Raw genomic sequence first — 21,217 nt, forward strand, 5'->3', positions numbered from 1 at the left:
TCCAGCCAGCCACTGCTGCTCTCTGGGCTAATCTCTTCCGTGCTCAGCTGTCTGACAGCCACCCAAGCTTGTCTCTAATAAAACTTTGCTGCTGCTGACACAGCCTTGAAGCTGAGAACTTAATTTCTGCAAGTGAATTCCTGTGCAAGTGCTCACAGAGCTGTGGGACAGAGAGCTGCATCCAGCAGGCAGCTTCGGTTAGAGAGCCACAGAGACACCAGCACGGCAGGAGAAGGCAAATAAGCAAGATTGACATCTGCTGCACTGCTCCTGCTGGGCCCAGGGGCTGAGATGGAGATGGAGACAGAGGGGCAGCTGCAGGAGCAAGAAGGAAAGGGAGCACAGTGCTGTGGAAAGGGAGACTTGCTGCCAGAGGAGCAAGCATCAGCCAGGACGTGGAGCAGAAGGTGATGAGGAAAGAAACACTCAGGGAGGCTGGGCAGAGGGGAGGGCAGGAGGGCCAGGGCTGCCTGCCTGCCAGTCTGCTGTTGAAAGGGATTTGGGAGTGAAAGTCCAGTGGGCATCAAAGTGGGTGTGAGAATAGAATATGATATAAATATAATTAATATAACAACAGCTCTGAGCTGTGCTGCAGCTGCAGGAGCAGGATGCAGCCAGGAAGAAGAACAAAGGATCCCAAAGGATCCTGCAGCAGCAGCCCTGCAGCAGTGTCCAGCCCTGCTGGCCTCTCCCCTCCCCTCTGGTGGAGGCAAACAATTCCCAGACTAAAAAACAAAAAAGCTAAACAAAGAACCTCCCAAAGGAGTTAAAAGAGAGGTGAGCAGGAAGAACCAGCTGCTGAGGTGTGGGAAGATGAAAGGCTGAGACAAATGAACCTGTGGGAGAGAAGGTTTTTGAAAGTAAGATGCACCAAACAGCCAGGGGAAAAAACTGTTGGTGTTTGTTATCAGGGAGGAAGGGACTGCAAAGACAGCCAGGAACAGAGCTGCCTTCTGCTGCCAGAGCAGGCACAGAGCTCCAGCCTGTGCCCCCCTGGCAGCTCCAGCCTGTGCCCCCTGGCAGCTCCTGGCAGCAGAGCTTCACTCTGCTCCTCACTCTCTGTCTCTGTTCTGCAGTGAAACCTTGGATGGGGTTGGACAACCAACCTTGTCCAGAGGTCTGTGCCAGATACCTTCTCTACCAAGCTCTGTCTCCTCTCCTACAGCCTCACTTCCCCTGGGCAGCTCAGGGTTATTTCACTGCTGCTCACTCAGCACCTCTGAGGTCAGCACATCAGCTGCAACAGGGAGAGAAAAACTTCCCTGCCCAGCGAGTTCATCATCTGGGCAGTGGTGGGAAAGGCTGAAACAGCACAGGAAGAGAAGAGGGGACAGGGGACAGCAGGACACCAAGTGACCCAGGACAGGCAGCAGGGGCAGGCTTTGGTCATGGCCACCGAGAGCAGCATGCAGGGAGTGCAGCTGGCAGAGCTGCTTCCTTCCTCCCGCGATGTGCACATCTGGTACAGCCAGAGCAGCTCAGAGACTGGGGCTGGAGGTGTGGGACTCGAGAGGAATCAAAGGCTAAAACCTGAGGATGGGTGCCCCGGAGAGGGGAGGGGGAGCTCTGCCAGCACTCGGGCTGCAAGCAGCAGCTCTCAGCATCATGCCCAGAGGCTGCTCCCGAAGCATGCCGGCGTGGCTGCAGCAGATGCGGTCTGTGGCTTGCAGAGACAGCTGAATTACAGCATCAGAGAGAGTCCCTGAGGAGCGAGCATGCCAAAGGTTTAAGACATCGGTGAAGAAAGAGAGAGAAAACAACCAGGTTTGTAAATTGCGGCGCTGGAGCCCAGCCCCAGCCCAGCGCTGCGCAGCCAATTAGCGCTGATGACAGGCACCGCACGGCTTAATAGCAGCCCAAGCTCCGCTGGGAGCTAGAAGCTGTCAGTCCTCTATAAAAGCTGTTTATGGAGTGCTCAGACAGGGACAGGCTCCCTCACACCCAAGGAGCCCTCCGGGGGGGTTGCATTTTCTTTTATGGGCTTGTGGAGCGCTTGTAAAGCAGCCCACGGCCAGGCTGGAGTCCAGCGGCAGGCTGCGGAGCTCGGCGCTGGGACAAACAGCCTGAAGCGCACGGCGGGAGGGGGCTGCCACGGACAGAGGGTTTAGCACAAGCAGGGAAGCAGAAAGCAGCACTCGGGGAGGCTCTGGCCGGCTCACGCCTTTGGCTCCTGCCTCTCCTGTAGCACTGTTCGGTGTCTGAGCTCTGCTGGCACCACGGGGCAGAGCCTTGGCTTTCCCCCAGCCCCGCGCCCAGCCGTGCAGGCAGATGCTGGAGTTTTGGTCACCCATCAGCATCCCCTGACAGACCCCTGGCGCTCTGCTGTGGCCAGCAGCAGCACTTCCAGGGGGGCACAGGCTGGGAAGGTCTGGAAGGTGCTGGATGGACATGAAAACCCTTCCCAAAATGAAGCAGGGAAGGAAGATGCTGAGCTCCAGGAGGAAGGAGCTGGTTCTGTCCAGCGCGGTGCTCTGCTGGGCTTCATCACTAGGAGGTGTCCAGAGGTAGTCTGAAGATGTGAAGAGCCAGCAAGAAGGGAAGTGAAGCAGCAGGCACCTGGCTCTCTGGGCTGTATTTAAGACCCAGGACCAAGCTGTTACCAAACTCTCTGGATAATTATTTCTCTTGCCTTGCTGGAATTTCGCTGCACAGGGGTGGTATAAACCAGTGAGTCACCAGCCAGGGAAAAAAAGCCATGGTCTGCATTTGAAAGTTTGGGAGCATGAGGTCTGGAGCCAGCTTAGCATCACTTCAAAGCAGGGTTTAATAAGTGCTGCCTGGTGGCCATTATGCAAATCGTTAATAGCAATTACGAGCGAGGAGATAAAATCAGCTTGCAGCCTGCTTGCACAAACATCACTGAGGCAATGCTTGTGAAAGCAGAGTTCTGTCGAACTGGGCACACCCCTCTTGTAGCTGGGGCTAGGGAACGTTATCAGCTGTGATAAGGGCAGTGAGCAGAGGCTGCAGCAGCAGCAGGGCACCAGGACAGCTCCCACAGCACCAAATCCTACTGCCCACAGCGGCACTGGAGCACATCACCTCCCCTGGCCTCCCCCTGGCTGCCCTGGCTCTGTGTCACTGTTTACACTCTCAGCTCCTCATCCACTCTCAGACCTCTCCTCTTTGCCATGGTGCCCACAAGACCTCATGGGGTTGGCACTGCTGCTGTGCTGAGCCCTCTGCTCCCATCTGCATGCAACCTCCTGTCCCCCCCTGTCTCACATGAGCTTGTGAAGCCTTCTGGCACAGTTTGATCTCCCAGGCTGGCACAGTCCTCTCCTGCAGTGTCCTGCCCCGAGGCCATGCCCTGAGCTACAGGAACACAAATGACAGAGCTGGAGGTCAAGAAATGGGCTGAGGACAGCTGAGCCTGGTGGCTGCTGCACACAGGATGGTGGCTCAGGGCTAGGGAAGCAGAGAGCCATGCGGCCAGCCACACACCTCTGGGAGAGGCCTCGGTGCCTCCAGGCCCTGGCACGGTGATCAGGGGCAGGGTCACAGCACAGAGCTCAGAGTGGAACCACCACAGGGCCATGCCAGCCACCTGCCCACCAGCAAGCACCACAGCAGCTGGGAAAGGGAAAACCTGACTGGTTTTAGCACAGGGACTGTACCAGCCCTGTGCCCATGTGCCAGAGCTGGGCAGGAGCCCAGTGAGCTCCAAGGAGGACCCTGGGAGAGGTCTGGGATGGTTTCTGCTCTGCCTACAGCAAGGTTGTGCAATGCTGCAGACCAGACCTGCTCCTTCTGCCCATAAGGCAGCTGCTGAAATAAAGGGGTGCAGCTGCTCCTTGCCCCCCCAGTGTCTGCAGGGTGTCCTCAGCCCAGGCTGGGCAGGGGAAGGAGCACTGAGGACCAGCTGAGCAGAAGCTGGGCCCCAAGCATCCAGACGTGGCACTGACTGCTGCTGGCTCTGCAGCCACACCCTGTCTGCAGTCCTGTGCCTCAAAAAGAGGCACAAAAGGCAGATTTGCCTCCCTGCCCTCCTTTCTGCTCAGGGTTTGCATTGCTGGGAGCCTGGGCTGTGTGGGGAGCAGGGGGGGCAGTTTCTGGGGGAGGCTGGACTTGTATTTCAGGCACTGCAGCCTCAGCTCTGTCCTGGAGCAAGCTCTTCACTGAGCCACCTGAGTGAGGGATGTGCCAGGCTGGTGCTGGGCTGCTCTGTGTCACCTCTGATCTAAGTAAAGACAGAAATGGTCTCACTGGAGAGTCCCAGCCTGGGCTGGGGTCACATCTAGCTGTGCTTAAGGACAGCCACCAGGACAGAAGCCACCTAGGTCCCCACAGGTGAACGAGGGGTGGCTGAGCCTGTCCCTGCCCGGGGTGGAGGCTGCTCTCAGGGCTCCCTGTCAGGTGTCACACTCACCACAGCTGCTCCTCTCACTGTGGACATGCTTGAGCCAAAGGCTGCCTGCCACTGAGGCTGTCTGCCACTCCACGCTGTAGGGGACAGAAGCCTCTGGAGAGCAGAGCATCCTCATCTCAGCAGGCTGCAGGAGCAGACTCCTGCCCTGTGCAGCCAGCAGCTGCTGCTCTGGCTGCTGCTTGCCTGCTTTGGAGCTGCCATGGCTGCCCAGGCTGGGCTGGTGCCAGCTGTGCTCCCACAGGCTCGGCCAAGAAGTGCCCAAAGCTCCTGTCCTGACTTGTGCTCAGCACCACCTTAGTGCTGGCCAAGAGCTGCAGCATCACTTCTCAGCCCATGCAGGGCACTGGATCTGTCTCCTGTGGGTGCTCCTCTCCTGTCACCTCTTTCCTCACCTGTGATCACCACACATGGAAGCAGCACGGGCAAGGAGCTGAGAAACAGCTTCAGAGGCTTCAGCTGGTGCCAGCCCTGTGACATCTGGGCACTGAGGACTTCCACCAGGCAGCAGCCTGATCCTGGCAGGCTGTGAGCAGTCTGACTGCTTGTGTTTGTGTGAGCAGGGAGACAGCAGCCACGGCCCCCAGGGACTGACCTCGGGGATTTAAGACTCTCAGAGTCACAGAATGGCTCAGGGTGGAAGGAGCTCAGAGCTCAGCTGCTCCAACCTCCCCTCCATGCTCAGGGACAGCTCTCAGCTAGACTCAGCTGCTCAGGGCCTCATCCAGCCTGGCCTTGAACACCTCCAGGGAGGAGACATCCACAGCCTACCTGGGCAGCCTGTGCCAGAGTCTCCTTATTTAGAATTAGAATTAACCAGGTTGGAAGAGACCTCAGAGATCACCAAGTCCAACCTATCACCCAGCACCATCTGATCAACTAAACCATGGCACCAAGGGCCCCATCCAGGCTCTTCCTAAACACCTCCAGCGATGGGGACTCCACCACCCCCCTGGGCAGCACATTCCCATGGCCAATCTCTCTGTGAAGAACTTCCTAACATCCAGCCTGAACCTCCCCTGGGGCAGCTTGAGACTGTGTCCTCTTCTTCTGGTGCTGCTTGCCTGGGAGAAGAGACCAACCCCCTCCTGGCTGCAACCTCCCTTCAGGTAGCTGTAGAGAGCAAGAAGGTCTCCCCTGAGCCTCCTCTCCTCCACTCTCACCATCCTGTACCAGCCCCAGTGAGTGTCCCTGAGCCGGGTGACAGCCAGCGCCCCACCAGAGCCCTGCCGCGGCCACTGCCACTTCCCACCAGCGAGAAGCTCCAGGAGTTTCTCACTTGTGCTGCCCAGCCTGTGACAGAAAGATGTTTATTGGCCTGAGAAGAGAATAAACAGGAATTAATCAAAGATAAAAGGTGCCTTTGATGTTCCAAGTCCCGGTGGCTCTGCTTTGTGCATAATGGAGGCAGCTCTGCCGCTTCCCTCCTCGGCTGGCTGTGGGGTTTGCATCACACCAAAGCTGATGACTCACCAAACATTATTTGACTTTTTGGAATAAGCTGCTGACATGTAAAGTATCTTCCCTGTGAACTGGGATTTCTAGAGGGAAACTGCCCCGGGGCTATTTATTCCTGGCATAAACAGCAGGACTAGCCAGCCCCGTGGGAAGAAGCAGCAGGCTGGAGGTGGCACCCCCTCGGGAAGGTATAAAAAGGGATCCGCGGCGGCAGGCAGCCCGCACTCGGGTCCGGAGCCAGCTCTGCATCTCGCTTTTGGGCTTGGGGTTGGAGCTGCAGCTGTCCTCAGCATGAGTTGTAGCGTCAAGCAGACAAGCGGGTCCCTGAGGGGCAGGACCAGCGGCGGCAGCTGCGTGATCGGTGGCGGTGGCGGTGGCGGAGGGGCGCGGATCTCCTCGGTCTCCTCCGGCAGATACGCGAGCTGCGGGGTGGGGGCCAGCAGGGGCTTCTCTGTCAGGAGCTACTGCGGTGGCGTGAATTACGGAGGAGGACTCAGCACCGGCAGCCTGGCCGGGGGGAACTTTGGAGGTGGCTTAGGAGCCACTGTCCTCGGAGGATGCTCAGGCATTGGCTTCAGCGGTGGCAGTGCCCGCTTTGGCGGTGGCATCGGTGTGGGGCTCGCTGGAGGTGGCTTTCCTGGTGATGGCTTTCTCCTGTCTGGTGACGAGAAGGTCACCATGCAGAACCTTAACGACCGCCTGGCTTCTTACCTGGACAAGGTGAGGTGCCTGGAACAAGAAAATGCCGACCTGGAGTGCAGGATCAGGGAGTGGTATGCCAAGCAGGGCCCCTTCTGCGAGCCCCGGGACTACAGCTGCTATTACAAGGAGATAGAAGATCTTCAGAACCAGGTAATGGCACAGCTCGGCTGCCCGCCCCCTGGGGAGCCTCTCCCGTGGGGCAGGTGCACAGCACAGCTGGCAGGAGGAGCATTTCCCTGCTGGGAGAGGCTTCTGGTAGGCAGGCAGGGAGAGAAGTGCTCTGAGCTCAGGGGGGTGACCCTGGAGCCTTTGAGCTCTTCCCTGGAGCCTTTGGGCTCTGCTCTTATTCAGCAGATCTGAAGGGGAAAACTCTCTGCACCTGGGGTGGCTGAGCAGCTGCTCCGAGCTGGGGTTGTGCCAGGGTGCTTAAAGAGATAAATGCCAGGAAAGCAGCTGAAAGGGATGGGATTTGTTTGCCCCCATCCTGCCCCAGCCTCCCAGAGCCCCAGGGGCAGAGCTTTCCCTGCTCTGCAGGTTTGCTCTTTCCCACACAACTGGGAGCCGAAGCTCAGGGAATTGACAGCCAGGCTGGAGAGAGGTTTGCCTTAACCCAGCCTGGCTGCAGCTTAAACTCAGACACAGGTGGAGTGTGGCAGGTGCTGAACACCACTAGCAGGACCCTGTGCCTGCCCCATGTGTGCTGCTGTGATGTCCTCACCCTACCTGAACACTCACCCTGAGACTGCTGCATGCCTCAGCCCCCATCCCCCTCCCCCCGGAGCCAACCTGCTCCCTAGTGATCCAAAAAAAGAGAGCCGAGGTTCGGGGTGCTGGCAGCAGGCAGTGGGAGCCTGAGGACAGTGATCTGGATGCTCCTCTTGCAGATCGTCTGCGCCACGATCGACAACAACAAGATCATCCTGAACATCGACAACAGCAGGATGACAGCTGACGACTTCCGAGTCAAGTGAGTGCCCCCGGGCCGGTCTCTGGCTGCCGCTCTGCCCCTGCTCATCTCCTGCCACCCTCTGGCTCCTTCATCCACCGCCTCTGGAGCTGCCTTAGTGCCGGCTAAGAGCTCGGGGCAGGAGGGGGCTGTGAGAGCAGCCTGGGGGTCTGCAGCAAGCAGAAGGCAGCAGGGTGGCCTCAGCTGAGCTGCAGCTCTGGCTCGTGGTGGCTTTCACAGCTTTTGGGCTTTCCCTGCCGGCGCAGACAGGTGGTGAGGCCTGCGGGGAGGGCAGGCTGGGGCCGGGGGGGATGGAGCCAGCCTCGGGTGGCTTCTCTCAGCGCACTGCCTGGGAGGGGTGGCTGCTCCGGCACGGGCGGCGGAGGCTGCTGCCAGGCACTGAGCGCTGCTCCTCGCCTTGCCCCCCGCAGGTACGAGACGGAGCTGGCCCTGCGCCAGAGCGTGGAGGCTGACATCAACGGACTGCGGCAGGTCCTGGACCAGCTGACGCTCTGCAGGTCCGACCTGGAGGCACAGCTGGAGTCGCTGCGGGAGGAGCTCTGCTGCCTGAAGAAGAACCATGAGGAGGTAGAGTCCTGCCCCTCTCGGGTCTGAAGGCTGCAGGGTTCAGCCCTTCCTCTGCAGGGTCTCCTCTGCGGGGGCCAAGGGCTCGGTGGAGGCAGCCGCTGTGAGCTGTGAATGCCCGGCACGGGGGGGGGGGGGGGTGGGCCGGCAGGGGCTTTGCCAGGGGGGAACCTGGCTCCCTCCTGCTTCCCTTGATGCTAACCACGGGCACGACCCGGGTGCTGTCTGCAGGAGATGTGCTGTCTGAGGAAGCAATCGACTGGAGATGTGAGCGTGGAGGTCAATGCCTGCCCTGGGCCAGACCTGAGGAAGATCCTGGAGGAGATGCGGTGCCAGTACGAGACCCTGATCGAGCGCAACCGCAAGGAGGTGGAGGATTGGTACGAGTGCAAGGTGAGGGCATGGGCACAGCTGGCACCCGGGCACTGCCCCCGGGGTGCCTCACTGCCCAGCACAGCACCACCACACACCACACCACCGAGCGGCACAGGGGACGCTGCCACAGAGCAGCTTCCTCCCGGGGTGGTGGCACTGGGGCTTGGGGCAGGAGCTCTACAAGGCAGAAGCTGGCAGCAGCTGCTGGGAGAGCAAGAGGAATGCAGAGCAGGGTTTGCACTCTGAGGATGAGAGAGGTCACCCAGACCCTCCTCACTTCTCTGCCCTTCGTGCTCAGCCTGGCTGGTGTCAGACCCCCCCTGAGCCTCCCTGCCCTGGGCTGATGCTTTGCAGATTGAGGAGGTGAATCGGGAGGTCAGAGCCCCCCTGAGCCTCCCTGCCCTGGGCTGGTGCTTTGCAGATTGAGGAGGTGAATCGGGAGGTGATTACGAGCGGCCAAGAGGTGGAGACGTGCAACAACCAGGTCACGGAACTGAGACGCCAGCTGCAAGCCCTGGAGATCGATCTGCAGGCACAGCTCAGCCAGGTGGGTGCTGAGCTGCCGCGGAGCGCTGCCGTCCCACTCCTCTCCCCCGCAAGAGCCCCTCGCTGGCTGCAGCGCCTGCATTGTGCCTCCTGTCACTCCCCAGAGGGACAACCTGGAGTCCTCGCTGGCAGAGACCGAGTGTCGCTACAACAACCACCTGGGTGAGCTGCAGACCCAGATCTCCTGCGTGGAGCAGCAGCTGGCCGACCTGCGGGCGGAGATGGAGTGCCAGAACCACGAGTACAAGATCCTGCTGGACGTCAAGTGCCGCCTGGAGCAGGAGATCCACACCTACCGCTGCCTGCTGGAGGGGGGGCAGCAGGACCTGCTGTAAGTAGGCTGCAGAGGCCCCCGAGGAGAGGGCACAGCAGCTGTGCTGGGCGCTGGGCGCTGCAGCACAAGAGCAAAGCGAGCGGCAGGGGAGGCACTGCCCAGCTCCTCCCCCCTCGCCGAGCCCCGGGGCTGCCTGGCACTCAGTGGGGACAATCTGCTGCCCTGCCCGGGGCCAGCCAGCGCCAGGAGGTCACTGCAGAGCAGCAGGGACAGTGACAAGCTGTGGCTGTCCTTTCCCTGCCGTTTCCTTCCCCCAAATGCTCTTTTTTCCCCCCTCTCCTCTCTCAGTCAGCAAGGAGGAATCAGTCAGTCTTCAGGTCTGGGAGGAGGAGTTACAAGAACAAGTGGGATAGGAGGAGGAGGCATCATTAGAACCAGCCACACCTACACTGCATCTGCCCAGATGCCAGCCTGTGCAGCTGCAGAGATACAAGGTAAGAGCTGCAGCCCTCTGTCCTGATGCACCAAGGACAGGCAGCAACCAGGGCCTTGCTCAGGAGGCTTGCAGCTGCTGCTTGGAGGTTTTGGTGTACTGGGAGGCCACAGAGGTGCTGCAAGGAGGCTTTGCAGGGGCTGTGCCTCTGCCAGAAGCATCAGAACTGCAAAAAGGGAGGAGGGGGAGGAGGATAGAGAGGAGAGGGTCAGAGAGCCACAGAGAACATGAAGAGAGAACAGCCATGAGAGAGCAGAGTGCCCAGAGAGCAGCAGAGGCAAGCAGGAGTCCCAGGGCTAGTGGCAGAGAACTGCTGGTGCCAGCTCAAGGGGAAGCCTCCAGCCACAGTGGCAAGGGGACAGCTGGCATTTGGGTGCTGCACCAGCTGCCAGTCCCAGCTGCAGGGCTGGCAGGCAGCAGCCAGAGCTCCCCTGGAAGGGACAGGATTTATCCTGGCTCCTGGAAGGGTCCCTGGTCAGGAGAGGCAGTGGGGAAGGGTCAGTCTCTGCTGTGCACAAATCCATGTTTGCTTTGCTTCCCCAGTGCCTTGCAGGAGGATTTGTGATTGAGAGAGAGAGGAGGATGGCCAAGAAGAGAGCCCTGAGGCAGAGCCGTGGCAGGAGAGGGGAGGGAGGGGAGAGGAGGCTCCCTGCACGGCTCTGTGCAGAGCCAGCAGCTGCTCTTTGCTGCTACCCAGCCGTGCTCAGCCCTGTGGCCGAGAGGCACCCAGCAGAGCTTGGGCCACATTCTGCTTCGTTCTGCTCTTTGCCTTTTCCAGTCTGTGCTGCTGTGTGTGCCCAGCCCCAGCACCACAGCTGGAGCTCACCTCTGCTCTGGGGGAGCTGCTGCTGGAAAATGTCTCTAATAAAACCTTGCTTCTGCCTGATGCAATCAAGAAACCTGTGTCTGGGATCTGAGTTCCTTCACAGCACCGGGGGCTGATCCCTGCCCAGGGCTCACCCAGACTGGGCAGGCCCTGGGAACACAGCTCTGGGCAGTGGGAGCCAGAGAGTGGCCCTGCTGAGCCCACAGCTGCTGTCCACCTCCCACTCAAAGCCTGGAGCAGGCTGCCTGCTCCTGCCTGACCTGCTCCAGGAGCCACCCCTGGCCACCAGCCCCCCACCAGCCAGGCCAGGCACAGGTCTGTGACAGTCAGTGGTGGAACAGCTGCAGCCAGAGGTCCTCAGCCCCAGCCTGCTGCTGGCACAGTGGGGCTCTGCCCTCCCGTACCCCAGCACCCAGCCTGGGGACTGTGATTACCTTGCAGAGCAATTCTGGATCTCCACAACTGGTTCCATGCTGGCATGGCTTAGATTCCCACCTAGCCCTACTTGTGCAGCAGCCCTCCCACTGGCAAAGGGGCTGGAGGCAGCAGTTTGTGTCTCAGCCCTTCTCACAGTGTCTGAGTCAGGCACTGGTCACTGCTGGTTCAGAGAGCCCCAACCTGAACAGCAGGAGCTGCTGGAAGAGCCAACTGAAATGAAGCAAACTGAGATGAAGCAAACTGAGATGAAACAAACTGAGATGAAGCAAACTGAGATCAAACATTCCTTGGAAAACTGGAGAGGGCAGGGTGGAAGCTGAGAAAGTGCAGCTCAAGAGGGAATGCAGTGGAGAGCAAAGCCTGGCAGGGCCTTGCTGCCTTCTGTCTCAAACCTCCCAAGCAAGGCAAAGGTCAGTCCCTCCTCTGGGCTTCCAAGAGCAGCCCTGTGGCTGCTGTGAGTCAGGATGGACTGGCAGGGCAGTGAGCTTGGGTCCTGGCATGGACCTGCCTGCAGAAGCCAGGGCAGTGGTTTGGTAGCTCAGGACCCTGTGGCACTCCTGGTGGGAGCAGCCCTGGGACTGGCCATGGTGAGCCTCAGAGTCCCCCTGGCTCAGGGCAGTTCTGTTAAGAGCCACAGTGAGCTGGAGGGGGCTTGGGGGATTCAGCTCTCTGCTGGTGCAGCAAAGAGCAGTGCTGGGCTCCACTGGTCCTGCCCACCCTGGGGGCCCTCAGCCAACCCAGCACCACTGAACACTTGTGGCTGCTCCAGGGCTGAGAGATGCCCTGGGCAAAGCAGAACTCCTGGCTGTGCCCTTTCTGGAGGCTAGGCACAGCCACCCTTGGAGGAGGAGCAGGAAGGGCACAGAGACAGAAACCTTCCAGACACAGCCCAGTGAGACTCTTGCCTGGCTGCAGCTCTCTCCAGCCTCCAGTTCCTCTGCTGCCACAAAAATGGACTTGGCACAGGCTGGCACCCCCCAGGAAGCAGACCTGCAAGGCCTGCAGGGAGTGTCTGAAGGAGCTCAGCCTCCCAGGAGCAGGTGGGAGCTGCCCTTCTCCTCTTGCAGAAGACCCTGGGGAGAAGCTGTCCCAGTGGTGCTGCTTCCACTTCACCTGCTAGAGACTGAAGCCAGCACCAGCAGGGAGAAAGTGCAGCACAGGAGCAGCTTAGGAATGAGTCAGAGGCCACAGGCAGAGGTTGGCAAACCAAGACTCTAACCCAAATCCTCTTCAAAGCTCAGCTCCAGCCCTGCAGACAGTGCCAGGCTTGATGCAGATGAGTGAGGCCAGCATGTCACAGGAGATCAAAAGGGGACACTTGGCATGGTGCTGCTGGCAGCTCCCCAGTGCCTGGGCTCCTCTGGGCTCCTCTGGGCATCCCTGACCTTCTCAGAGCTCTGGCTCAGGAGCTGAGAAGCAGATCTTGCCCTTTTGCTTTCCCATTGTCTTCTCCTGCCCTGGTGCCAGCACATCCAGGGCTCCAGGCTGCTCTCTGCCACTTTTCAGGCTCCTGAAAGCTCCAGGAGCTTTCTGTGTTCCCTGGGAGCCCCAGCAGCTTCCCACCAGCTCCGGGCTGGTCCCCTCCTGCAAGCTGCTGCTGGCACCCAGCTGCTCCACCAGGCTCCCCCTGCTCAGCAGCCTTCCTGCAGCTCCAGCACTGCGAAGACCTTCCCAGAGGAGCTGTCCTAAATTCCTGAGAGGTGGAAAGACCTAATGACACGGCCAGAAGGGCTCTGACGACCCAGGCTTTGTGCACACCCCTCTGGAAAGCCCCCGGGGGCGAGCAGAGTCAGCTCCCAGCACACTGTGATGTTGTTTGTGGACCTGCAGGTTGGGATGCGTCTGGGGAGCATGAGAAGGCAGCTTGTGACCCACAGCAGACAGCAGCCTGAAAGCCACCCAGGCATTAAAGAGCTGCAAATGATGGGGCTGCAAACCCCGGGCTGCAAACCACATTTCCATCAGATCTCAGCGAGTCTCTGGCTGAGGACACAGCCCAGGGAGCTCCAATTACTGAAGGCAAACAGGAGGCAACACTCAGCTTGTTTTGCACAGCTCCTCAGAAGCAGAGTTTGGTTTGATCTCAGCCTAGGCAGCGCTGCCAGTGCCTGAAGACAAAAGGAAGAGCAGCAGGAAGGGGGTGAGCGTGTGCCAGGGCAGGAGCCTGGCACGGTGCCTGCTGCAGGACCCCCTCTCTGGGCCTGGAGCTCTGGCCACCAGGCACACCCCTGCCAGGGGCCACCAGACCCTCCCCTGCCAGGGGCCACCAGGCACACCCCTGCCAGGGGCCACCAGGCACACCCCTGCCAGGGGCCACCAGACCCTCCCCTGCCAGGGGCCGGAGCTCCAGGCCCAGAGGGGCACCTGAGGAGGGCAGGGGCAGCCCTCAGCGCAGTGGGCAGGCAGGCAGCATCCCCTGCCAGGAGCAGCAACTCATCCCTGCTCCTGCCTGCCCGGCTCTGATGGGCTCCAGCGATAGCTGTGGAGCAGAGGCAGGAATCTGCTCCCTCCCAGGAGCTCCTTGCTGCAGACAGGGGTTGGGAAACCGCTTCAGGATCAGCCCTGGGACCGGCGAAGCGCTGAGCGCCGCAGAGTGACTTCAGCTTGGGTTGGTCCTCACCACCACACCCTGACTCCAATTATGTCTCCAGCCCTAGTAATGAAATCCAGGGATTCCTCCCCATCCCCAGCCACTTCCTTGGTGTTTTCCCCGTTCTGAGCCTTGCTCCTCTGTACCTGGGGACTGAGAGGAGCAGGACTTGGGCGGCTGGGCAGGCTGGCAGCCAGGCACTGCAGCCTGGTGCTGGAGAGCTGGGTCCTGCTCCCACCACAGACTGCCAGAGGCAAGCTCTGAGCAAACCACTCTGAGCAAACCACTCTCAGCAAGTGTCTCACACCTCTGTCTCCAGCCTGCTGGAGATATCACTGGAATGCTGCTGGATAAGCAGCATCCAAGGATGCAGAGATAAGGGAAAGCTCTTTTCAGCAGAAATAAGCAGAGTAAGATCCCTGCCCACTGGGAGCCCTCAGCCCTTCTCACTGGGATTCTTTCCTTGCCATTCCAGCCCTCAGTCCTGACACAGAGTGGGGATTTGAGCAGGTCTCAGCCCCCTTGCTCCCTGGTGCAGTGGGCTTGGAGAATCTGCCTGAAGAGGCAGTTCCAGAGGGCTGGGGAACCCCTGGCTCCTCCTCAGCAGCCAGCAAGGTCCTCCCCAAAGAGTGGGCCAAAACACCTCCTGAAAATGAGCTTAGCCTGAGCCTTGGTGGTGGAAGAGTGAAAGAATTCTTCCCTCTTAATCCCTCTGCCTGGCTAAGATTGGGAAACATTAATGAGAGAGAAGAGCTTCTGCTTTGCTCTTAATTCATCTTCCCCAAGCCAGAGCAGCCCTGCTTTGGGCAAGCACTGCTCTGCCAGCTGGGTCAGCACTTCTGGCTCACTCCCTCCTAGGGCAGCAAGGCTCAGGCCTCACTAGAAGGCAGCACAGAAATTGCCCTTTCCACTCCCATTCCATCTCAAAGCATCCAAGCAGGAGGCATGGGGATGAAAGCTGCAGCAGTGCCTCTCAATTTGCTCTTCAAAGGCCTTTTCTCTTGCTTTAGAAAGAATCAAACCCTCTGTGAGCTGCTGGAGAGCCACCATGCTCCCTGAGGGACATCCCCACCATGGCCACGAGGAAGAGCCCCACCATGGCCACGAGCAACAGCCCCACCATGGCCATGAGGAACAGCCCCACCATGGCCACGAGGAACATCCCCACCATGGCCATGAGGAACATCCCCACCATGGCCATGAGGAACAGCCCCACCATGGCCATGAGGAAGAGCCCCACCATGGCCACGAGCAACATCCCCACCATGGCCATGAGGAAGAGCCCCACCATGGCCATGAGGAAGAGCCCCACCATGGCCATGAGCAACAGCCCCACCATGGCCACGAGCAACAGCCCCACCATGGCCATGAGGAACAGCCCCACCATGGCCACGAGGAACTTCCCCACCATGGCCATGAGCAACAGCCCCACCATGGCCATGAGGAACAGCCCCACCATGGCCACAAGCAACAGCCCCACCATGGCCATGAGGAACATCCCCACCATGGCCACGAGGAACTTCCCCACCATGGCCATGAGCAACAGCCCCACCATGGCCACGAGGAACAGCCCCACCATGGCCATGAGCAACAGCCCCACCATGGCCATGAGCAACAGCCCCACCATGGCCATGAGCAACAGCCCCACCATGGCCACGAGGAACTTCCCCACCATGGCCATGAGGAGGTCTCTCCACAGCCCCTCTGGTGCTCTGGAGCTGCAGCCAGTGGAGGGATCCCAGGCTCAGATCTCCTTGCCTGTGCTCTTGCCCCCAGGTTCTTGCATCACTCCTCACACCTCACTCCAGAGCCCTACCTCCTGTCTGGGCTTTGCTCTCTCATCTCCCAGCATCAGCAGCTTGCAGGGAAACTGCTGGTTCGACTCAAAAGGGGAGGAAAGCAAATTGCTGGGAGATAAAGCAGCTCTTTGATGCAACAGCCTCTCAGGATTTCTTCCTGGTGTATAATTTGGGAGAGAGCTTTTCCTGCCCTAATGCTGCGAAGTTTGCATCGTAAACAAAAAGCTGGTGAGTCACAGACCCTCCTCGCTAACGCATTCGTGAAATTAGCAAGAGACATGTAAAGCATCTTCCTCCTCTCCCTGCGCCTCCTGGAAGGAGGCTTCCCTCTGAGAAATGCTTCTTGGCACGGCTGCCCGCAGCAGGCAGCCCTATGGGAGGCAGCAGGGGTGGTGACACCCGCGGTGGGAGGTATAAAAAGGGCTCCCTGGCCACGGGCAGCTCGCAGGCTGACTCCGTCTCCAGCTGCGCATCTCGCTTCGGGCTTCTGCTTGCGTTTCCAGCCGCTGCCAACATGAGTTGCAACATTAAGGAGACCATCACGGTGTCGAGCAAGGGCAGGAGCAGTGGGGGCAGCTGCATCATTGGTGGTGGTGGTGGTGGAGCGAGGATCTCTTCCTACGGGATGGGCAGCGCCAGAGGGTTCTCCGGGAGGAGCTTCTGCGGAGCAGTGAATTACGCAGGGGGGCTGAGCGTCGGCAGCCTGGCTGGGGGCAGCTATGGAGGTGGCAGCTGCTACGCCAACGGCCTGGGCTTCGGCCTGGGGGGCGCCGTGGTGGGCGGGGGGCTGGGGGGCGACTGCCTGCTGTCGTCCTGCGACGAGAAGGTCACCATGCAGAACCTCAACGACCGCCTGGCCTCCTACCTGGACAAGGTGAAGTGCCTGGAGAAGGAGAACGCGGAGCTGGAGTGCAGGATCAGGGAGTGGTACGCGACACAGGGGCTGTCCTGCGAGCCCCGAGACTACAGCTGCTACTACAAGGAGATTGAGGACCTGCAGAACCAGGTACCCCCCACCCCTCCCCCTGCAGCCCTCCCTCCCCTCTTGCATTGCTGAGCTTGCACCCAGAGCCTCCTGCGGCTGGGAGAGGTCACCCTGGTGCCGCCGGGAGCGAGCTCTCCAGTGCCAGCGTGGGGGACAGCAGGGATGGGTGCTGCTGGCTGGGGTGGTGCTCTGGGAAGGGGAAAGGACCTTTTGTGGTGCTGAGTCTTGGCTGGGAAGGGTAAATGTGTCGTGGCCAAGGTGTGCTCTGAGGAGGGGCAGCGGTGTCAGCACCGTGGGCACAGCAGGACAGGAGCACAGCCCAGGGGTCCCAGGCTGTGCCAGGGCAGCAGCAGGAATTCTATGGGGAAAAGCTGAGTGTTTGGCTGCCACAGTGGCACAGCTTGGTCCTCAGTGGAAGCTGTGGCTGCTCTTCACCTCAAACACACCTCCCAAGGGTCTGCCCTGAAGGTCCTTGAGCCTGAAGCCCAGGAGACACCAGCCTGAGTGTCAGCTGAGATCTGATGTCCTAAGGAGAGTTCTGGAGGCTCATTTTGTGAAGCACCTTCGGGACTTGCCTTCAGCTCTTGAAAGTGGAAGTCCCATCCCACCAGGCTGCCCCCAGCCTCTGTACAGCTGAGCTCTTTCCTAGCTGTGAGCTCAGGAGGCAGAGCTGCTCCCTGCCACTGCTCTGCTCCAGGGACAAAGTTGCTTAGGGAAAAGGGAGCTGTGGAAGTCCCTGGAGAGCAAGAGCAGAGAGAGCTGAGACATCCCTCCTGGGCTGTTCCTTTCCAGATTGTCTGTGCCACCATTGACAACAACAAAATCATCCTGGACATTGACAACAGCAGGATGGCTGCCGACGACTTCCGTGTGAAGTGAGTGCCCCCCCTCCCCCCCGACCCTGCTGCCTCCCCCTGCTCCTCCACACCTGCTGCTGGAGCCCCCCTGCAGTGATCAGAGGCTGCAGAGGAGGCTCCTGCAGCACCAGGCTGGGGCAGGGCTGGTGGACACCAAACCCTCTCCTCGTTGCCATCGCTGGGGAGAACATTCGGCAGCTGCGTTTGGTGGGGAGGGCTGGGGCCTGCCACAGCAGGGCTGGTCCCCGGTGGTGCAGCTAGGGGAAGGGTCCCTGCTCCGAGGTCCGGCACTGAGCGCTGCTCCTCGCCTTGCCCCCCGCAGGTACGAGACGGAGCTGGCCCTGCGCCAGAGCGTGGAGGCTGACATCAACGGACTGCGGCAGGTCCTGGACCAGCTGACGCTCTGCAGGTCCGACCTGGAGGCACAGCTGGAGTCGCTGCGGGAGGAGCTCTGCTGCCTGAAGAAGAACCATGAGGAGGTAGAGTCCTGCCCTGCCCCCGGCAGCAGCTCTGCACTTCAAAGCTAAGCACAGCTCCTTCCCGGCCGCCCCCTCTGGGTCAGACCTGGGTGTGCTATGGGAGCTCCGGCAGAGGTGCTGCCGGTGTTGGGCTGGCACTGAGGGTGCCAGAGAGGTGTTGAAGTTGCTGCTGACGCCAGTGGATAAGAAATTGCCCAAGAGGAGTGTTGGGGAGAGCCTTGCATCACCCCCAGAGCCCTTCACAGCCACGGCTGGAGGCAGCCCTCGCTGGCAGCGCTGCCCTCCTGTCCCTCCCCGGCCTGACCTGGGCTGTGTCTGCAGGAGATGAGCTGCCTGAGGAAGCAATCGACTGGAGATGTGAGCGTGGAGGTCAATGCCTGCCCGGGCCCCGACCTGAGGCAGATCCTGGAGGACCTGAGGTGCCAGTACGAGACGCTGATCGCGCGGAACCGCAAGGAGGTGGAGGATTGGTACGAGTGCAAGGTGAGAGCCAGCGGGCAGCCTGCTGGGCACACGGCACAGCCGGGCCAGCCCCAGCACCAGCCCCTCCTCCCAGCACTCATTATCCCCTGGGCGCCGCAGCAGGCACAGCCCGGTCTGACCAGCCCGTTCGCCCCGCTGGGAACGGCGGCGCCTGCCGCCAGCCCTCCTGGGGCTGTGGTTGGGGCTGGGATGTTCCACACGGGGATTAAAGAGGCTCAGAAGCCACCAGGGTGATGCCAGCTGTGGAGAGCAAGCAGCTAACGCCCAGCACCTGGGGAACTCATCCTGCTCCCCTTGCTTTCTGCCAGCTGCTCACCGAGTCCCATTCCTGCCAGAGCAGGTCCAAAGCACACAGACCACCCCACCCCCCCCCCCCGAGCCTCCTGAGGAGGTGAATCGGGAGGTCTGACCCCCCCTGAGCCTCCCTGCCCTGGGCTGGTGCTTTGCAGCCTGAGGAGGTGAATCGGGAGGTCTGACCCCCCCTGAGCCTCCCTGCCCTGGGCTGGTGCTTTGCAGATTGAGGAGGTGAATCGGGAGGTCATTACGAGCGGCCAGGAGGTGGAGACGTGCAACAACCAGGTCACGGAACTGAGACGCCAGCTGCAAGCCCTGGAGATCGATCTGCAGGCACAGCTCAGCCAGGTGGGTGCTGAGCTGCTGGCAGCTCCGCCGTGGGCACTGCTGGATGGCTCAGCAGGAGCAGGCAGGGCCAGCAGCCGGCGCGGTGCTGCCGACAGCTCAGTCGATGTCTCTTGGCCTCTTCTGTTCACAGAGGAATAATTTGGAGTCCTCGCTGGCCGAGACTGAGTGCCAGTACAACAACCTCCTGGGTGAGCTGCAGACCCAGATCACCTGCGTGGAGCAGCAGCTGGCTGAAATCAGGGCAGAAATCGAGTGCCAGAACCAGGAGTACAAGACCCTGCTGGACGTCAAGTGCCGCCTGGAGCAGGAGATCCAAACCTACCGCTGCCTGCTGGAGGGGGGGCAGCAGGACCTCATGTAAGCACATCTCTGGGTCCTCCAGAGGACAAATGAAAGTCCCAAGGGTCACAGAGTGGGAGCCCAGCACAGTCTCTGCTCCACCTTAGTGCTGCCTTGGAGGAGAAGTTGCCTCATGGGCAGCTTTGCCGTGAGGAACGTTCCAGGGCGAACTCGATGTCACTCCTCAGGAGCTGCTGAGCAGAGAAACCAAACCTGATAATTGCTACTTACAGCTCTCTAACTACCAGCATTAAGTCAGCATTTGTAACAACCTCTTGTCTGTAATAAGAGGGCTCAGACCTCTCAAAATAGGAATTACCTGCAACCCTCTGCATTGCATTTCCATGCCAGAGGGGAGCCCAAATGCAAAGCAACTCTGAAAGCCACCAAAGAAGAGCTGTGGAATGCCCTAAGCCCTGTCAGAGGCCCAGCCTGAGCCTCTGTGCCATGGTGTCTGCCAAGCAAAGTTCTCACATTCCCTCTTTCTCTCACAAATTCATCCCACCAGACACGGAGGAGGCATTGGAGTAGGAAGTGGTGTAGGAGGAGGAGTCATTAGGACCAGCCACACATACACCACAACTACAACCTCCCACTGCCAGCCCCAGGTGCCCCCCTGCAAGACTGGAGACATACAAGGTAAGAGCTTGCAGGCTCTGAGGTCAGGCCAGGACGCACCACAGTGTCCTGGGAGATGTTCCTGGTGTGTTCCCACAGAGCTGTGCTAGGCTGGGGGTGCTGTGGGCTGGGGGTCACTGGGAAATAGGCCCAAAGAGAGCCCTGAATCTGGAGCAGCAGAAGGCAAATGAGAGAGAAGAGGGAGCAGGAGAACTATGAGGAGCAAGCTGGGGGAATGAGGAGGCAGCAAGGGAAGATCTGGCAGCAGCAGCAGAGAAGAAGGCAGCCAGGCCAAGCCTAGCAAAAGATCCTGGGAGGAGGGAACAGGACCAAACCTGTGCTTTACAAACCCAAATTCCCACTCAAACCCAGCTTCAGGCCCCTGGGGTGCCCTGGGCTGTGTGCTCCTGGAGCCAGGGCAGTGCCCAGCCCAAGCTGTGGGCTGCAGGATCTGAGCTCAGTTCCAATCAAACACTGCTGCTGCATTTGCATTCTCTTTCTCCCTGCAGTGACCTGCAGGAGGATTTGTGATTGAGGAGGAAAGGACCAGAAGATGACAGAGAGAAGCCCTCAGACAAAACAAGAAAGCTCCACACCTCCTGCACCCTCTGCAGAAGAAGTAGAAGTAACTCAGCCCTGCTTTGCTGGAGGGGCCTGCTGAGGGCCACCCTCCCCTCTGCCCCCCTCCCTCTGTCCCCTGCTGCTGTAATCTCTAGAAGTCACTGGAGTTGGTCAGGCTCTGGGGTAGCTGCTGCTGAAAAATGCCTCTAATAAAACTTTGCTTCTGCCTGTTGCAATCAAGAAACCTGTGTCTGGGATCTGAGTTCCTAGGGGCTGATCCCTGCCCAGGGCTCACCCAGACAGGGCAGGCCCTGGGAGCACAGCTCTGGGCAGTGGGAGCCAGAGAGTGGCCCTGCTGAGCCCACGGCTGCTGTCCACCTCCCCCCAGTCAAAGCCTGCAGCACAGCATCATAGAATCAATAAGGTTGGAAAAGACCTCAGAGATCATCAAGTCCAACCTGTCACCCAAGACCTCCTGACCACTAAACCGTGGCACCAAGTGCCACCTCCAATCCCCTCTTGAACACCTCCAGGAAGGAGGTGCTCCTGCCTGACCTGCTCCAGGAGCCACCCCTGGCCACCAGCCCCCCACCAGCCAGGCCAGGCACAGGTCTGAGGCTGTCCCACAGAGCTTTTGGCTTCAGTTCATTGCAGAAGAGCTAAAGAGGATTCTTTGGAGTTCTCTGCTGAGAAAGTAGAAAGCTCTTGAAGCAGAAAAGCCCCAAACCCACGGCTGCAGCAAAGCCCCCCTGCCCCTGCCCACGGCCACGAACAGGAGGATGAGGATGGGGCAAAGAGAGGTCGGAACTTTGGCTTTGAAGCAGAGAAGGCACCAGGCTGATCCCTGCTGGCCAG

At 59.9% G+C, this 21,217-nt stretch overlaps 2 protein-coding genes across 2 annotated transcripts in view; both read left to right on the forward strand.

The window, feature by feature from the left end:
• LOC104298174 (uncharacterized) overlaps positions 1-10,373 on the forward strand; it is a 32,885-nt gene extending 22,512 nt beyond the window's left edge. Inside the window, exons 24-31 of the mRNA XM_054176595.1 lie at positions 5,953-6,676; positions 7,411-7,493; positions 7,904-8,060; positions 8,289-8,450; positions 8,854-8,979; positions 9,083-9,309; positions 9,601-9,746; positions 10,289-10,373. Coding sequence (XP_054032570.1) covers positions 5,953-6,676; positions 7,411-7,493; positions 7,904-8,060; positions 8,289-8,450; positions 8,854-8,979; positions 9,083-9,309; positions 9,601-9,746; positions 10,289-10,314 — 1,651 coding nt within the window. The 3' untranslated portion in view covers positions 10,315-10,373. The remainder of the gene's footprint in view (positions 1-5,952; positions 6,677-7,410; positions 7,494-7,903; positions 8,061-8,288; positions 8,451-8,853; positions 8,980-9,082; positions 9,310-9,600; positions 9,747-10,288) is intronic.
• A 5,539-nt stretch (positions 10,374-15,912) lies between these two features.
• On the forward strand, positions 15,913-20,389 carry LOC104298175 (keratin, type I cytoskeletal 19). Its single transcript, XM_054176748.1, has 8 exons — positions 15,913-16,404; positions 17,176-17,258; positions 17,563-17,719; positions 18,041-18,202; positions 18,719-18,844; positions 18,975-19,201; positions 19,692-19,822; positions 20,311-20,389. The coding sequence occupies exons 1-8, from the start codon at positions 15,913-15,915 to the stop codon at positions 20,334-20,336; spliced, it is 1,404 nt and encodes a 467-aa protein (XP_054032723.1). The 3' UTR covers positions 20,337-20,389.
• The last annotated feature ends 828 nt before the right edge of the window (positions 20,390-21,217 follow it).

Source organism: Dryobates pubescens, chromosome 36 (assembly GCF_014839835.1).
Source record: "Dryobates pubescens isolate bDryPub1 chromosome 36, bDryPub1.pri, whole genome shotgun sequence".
NCBI classification, from domain to species: Eukaryota; Metazoa; Chordata; class Aves; order Piciformes; family Picidae; genus Dryobates; species Dryobates pubescens.

What these genes read in the sequence shown, in the direction of transcription:
- LOC104298175 (XM_054176748.1), top strand. Translation starts at nt 15,913, where the DNA reads ATGAGTTGCAACATTAAGGAGACCATCACGGTGTCGAGCAAGGGCAGG. An exon ending in AGGATTGGTACGAGTGCAAG is followed by an intron (nt 18,203 to 18,718) that starts GTGAGAGCCAGC and finishes GGTGCTTTGCAG; the next exon opens with ATTGAGGAGGTGAATCGGGA. An exon ending in CAAGACTGGAGACATACAAG is followed by an intron (nt 19,823 to 20,310) that starts GTAAGAGCTTGC and finishes TTCTCCCTGCAG; the next exon opens with TGACCTGCAGGAGGATTTGT.